This window comes from Panthera onca, chromosome B3, assembly GCF_046562875.1.
Source record: "Panthera onca isolate mPanOnc1 chromosome B3, mPanOnc1 haplotype 2, whole genome shotgun sequence".
Classification (NCBI taxonomy): domain Eukaryota; kingdom Metazoa; phylum Chordata; class Mammalia; order Carnivora; family Felidae; genus Panthera; species Panthera onca.
The window spans coordinates 70,271,958-70,275,727 of NC_138344.1; the positions used below are offsets into that span (position 1 = coordinate 70,271,958).

Below are 3,770 nucleotides of genomic sequence, written 5' to 3' on the forward strand. Positions count from 1 at the left end.
TTTAATAAAGTGGGGTTTTTTTTTTAAAAGGAAGATTCCAAGCAGCCTGAACATGGGAGAAAAGCAAACTCCGCTGTTGGATTTTGTTTTAATCTTCTCTGTATTCTATTTTATGTTATGTCTTACAAATTAAAATTATATTCTGATAAAATTTAGTTGATCACTTTCATGTGCCTGATAGTTGACAGGTCCTTTCATATCCATCTCTTTTCTTTATATAGATTCAGAACAAAATCTGAAACTTGAGATAATGGAACTGCAGAATTATTCCTTGGTGTCAGAATTTGTGTTGTATGGACTCTGCACTTCACAGCATCTCCAACATTTTTTCTTTATATTTTTCTCTGGGATCTATGTGGTCACTGTGTTGGGTAACCTCATTATTGTGGTCACTGTAATTTCTGACCCCCACTTGCACTCTTCCCCTATGTACTTCCTGCTGGGAAATCTAGCCTTCTTGGACATATGGCTAGCCTCATTTGCCACCCCCAAGATGATCAGGGACTTTCTTAGTGATCGAAAGCTCATCTCCTTTGGAGGATGTATGGCTCAGATCTTCTTCTTGCACTTCATTGGTGGGGCTGAGATGGTGCTTCTGGTTTCCATGGCCTATGACAGATATGTGGCTATATGCAAACCTTTGCATTATATGACCATGATGAGTCGGAAAACCTGTATGGGACTGGTGTTGGTTTCATGGGTCATTGGATTTGTGCACTCCATCAGCCAAGTAGCCTTTACTGTGAATTTACCTTACTGTGGCCCCAATGAAGTGGACAGCTTCTTCTGTGACCTTCCCCTTGTGATCAAGCTTGCCTGCATGGACACCTATGTCTTGGGTATACTCATGATCTCAGACAGTGGGTTGCTCTCTATGAGCTGTTTTGTGCTCCTCTTGGTCTCCTACACTGTTATTCTCATCACTGTCCGACAGCATGCTGCTGGTGGGGTATCCAAAGCACTCTCTACTTGCTCTGCACATATCATGGTAGTTCTGCTCTTCTTTGGGCCCTGCATTTTCATTTATGTGTGGCCTTTCAGTCGGTTCTCTGTGGACAAGCTCTTATCTGTATTTTATACCATTTTTACTCCTCTCTTGAACCCCCTTATTTACACATTGAGAAATAAAGAGATGAAAACAGCTATGAAGAAGCTGTGTAACCAACATGTGACTTCTCACTGAATTCCAGCTTTCCATAGAGCTACATGTTCTTACTCATTCAGTGTATGTAATTTCTTTAATATGATTCTGTTCAAATATTTCAATCTGATGGTTTATTGATAGAATTTGTATTGTGTTATATTTCAGAGAAATAGTTGATTTCAACAAAAATCATATATATATAGTTTTATTCTATATAATATAATTTTATATTATTAATATAATTTTATAATATAACTTTATAATATCACTTATTTATTAGTTTTTGTATATCACAATATTATATAATTTTATATTATAAGCATAGTTTATAACTATAACTCCATTGTACTATGACATTAGTATGATCATATAATAACTATATAATATAAATCTATATGCACACACATACACGTACATACACGTTTAACCCAACAATTTCACTTTGTACTTGGCGATTTTCTTTCTCTGTTTTTTTAGAACTTTTTTTTACATGTTTATTGATTTCTGAGAAAGAGACAGAGCACAAGTTGGGGAGGGGCAGAGAGAGAGAGGGAGACACAGAATCTGAAGCAGGCTCCAGGCGCTGAGCTGTCAGCACAGAGCCCAACGCGGGGCTTGAATCCACAAACCATGAGATCATGACCTGAGCCGAAGTTGGTCGCTTAACTGACTGAGCCAGGTGCCCCTCTTCAACTCTGTTACAATGAGATTTCTCTTACTATTTTATTTTGTCTAAAATATTTATATAAAATGGATTTTATTTTCCTAATCATAGTCCAACACAGCAAGAGCTGTCAGTTCATAGGCATTCAAGACACGAGACATTCAGCACAAGGAAACTAACCCAAGAATAAAATGCTCTATGAATCTTTCTCCTGGCTTTGAAAGACTGCAAGGAGGAAAAAAGACACTATTTCAAGATCCTATTGATTTAAAAAGTGTACTTTTTCTTATGAATGTGTATTATGCTTAACGTTTTTATTGAAAAATATGAATGTATGCCAGTGAAATTCAATTACAGAAGTTAATTTTCACATGGGAAGAATCAGTATTTTATGGCTCAATATTTCATGGTATAAATTAAGGTATTGTGTTACTATTTAATATGCACTGGATCAGGAAATTAAAACATTTTTACCCACAGATTTTTAAACACTGGATCTACACTGCATCTTAATGAGTTGATCTGTCCCTTGGGGAGTCATCTATTAGGAAGTATGTTTGAGTATGACAGATTCAGATCTTATGCTGAGCTTTTAAATGTCTTTGGAACCTAAAAAGATAATCATAAGCAAGAGTTAAATTTTATATTAACCAAATGGTCAGAGAATTTAAACAATTTTCTTATATGTTGATTCTGGAACACCAAACCAAAGGAGAGAATTGGGTAATATTCAAATTATGTGAATAATTGGATGAAGCTTCCAGTAATTTTAGACAATGTTTTTAATCAGGAGAAACATGCTCCTGGGTACTTCTGGCTTCTCTAATGACTGTAATCTTACACATTTGCATAAACACTAAAAGAACACAGTTTGAAAACATCTGCCTTAGGAAAAATTTCTCAACACTCCCCTTGCTTGCTACTGCAATAATACTGTGTTTTGGTTTCATAGACTTTAGACAGTTAATTTTTTTTTATGTTTATATGTAAACATTTAAAGAGTTTAAAAACTCCAAAGAGATATATACACCCCTATGCTCACTTAGTATTATTTACAATAGCCAAGATTTGGAAGCCACCTAAGTGTCCAAGTTTAGATGAATGAATGAAGTAGTTGAATATATTTATGGTGGAATATTATTCCACCATTAAAAAAGGAGGAAATGTTACCATTCAGAACAAAATAGATGGACCTAGAAGGTTTTATGGTAAGTGAAGTAAGTCAGAGAAAGACAAATGCCATATGATTGCACTTACATGTGGAGTCTCAAAAACAAAAGAAACAAACAATGGAGACCCAGACTTATAGATACAGAGAACAAACTGGTGGTTGTCGTATGGGAGGAGGGAGAGGGATGGGCAAAATAAATGAAGGGAAATAGACACAAAGTTTCAATTATAAAATAAATTTCAGGAATATGAAGTACAGCATAGGGAATATAGTCAATAATATCATAGTAACTTAGTATGTGGACACCTAGCAACTAGACTTCCTGTGGGGATCCTTTTCATAATATATCAAAATATCAAATCACTGATGTACACTGGAAACTAATAGGATTGTGTACGTCAATTATACTTAAAACAAAGAAAAGAGTGGTTATAAAAAGCTTTCAGGAAGATGGCACCTTATTCCTCTCTTATATTGTTGAAGAGAGCAAAAGAATGCCTAAAATCTGAAGGATAAAAGTTATATTTATAAACCTGCTAGAATACATTGAAATAAAAAAGGAGGAAACATATGTCGTGTCTTCCAGGTTAAATCCCATTTTGAAGAGAGCAAAAGAAGGCCTAAAATCTGAAGGATAAAAGTTGTATTTATTAAATTTTTTTTAATGTTTTTATTTATTTTTGAAGGAGAGAGAGAGAGAGAGCATGAGCGGGGGAGGAACAGAGAGAGAGGGAGACACAGAGTCAGAAGCAGGCTCCAGGCTCTAAGCTGTCAGCACAGAGCCCGATGCT

At 35.4% G+C, this 3,770-nt stretch overlaps 1 protein-coding gene across 1 annotated transcript; it reads left to right on the forward strand.

The window, feature by feature from the left end:
* The first annotated feature begins 223 nt into the window (after nt 1–223).
* LOC132669687 (olfactory receptor 4K14) lies at nt 224–1,183 on the forward strand. Its single transcript, XM_060619693.3, has one exon. The coding sequence runs from the start codon at nt 251–253 to the stop codon at nt 1,181–1,183; it is 933 nt and encodes a 310-aa protein (XP_060475676.1). The 5' UTR covers nt 224–250.
* Nucleotides 1,184–3,770: the final 2,587 nt, after the last annotated feature.

What these genes read in the sequence shown, in the direction of transcription:
- LOC132669687 (XM_060619693.3), top strand. Translation starts at nt 251, where the DNA reads ATGGAACTGCAGAATTATTCCTTGGTGTCAGAATTTGTGTTGTATGGA.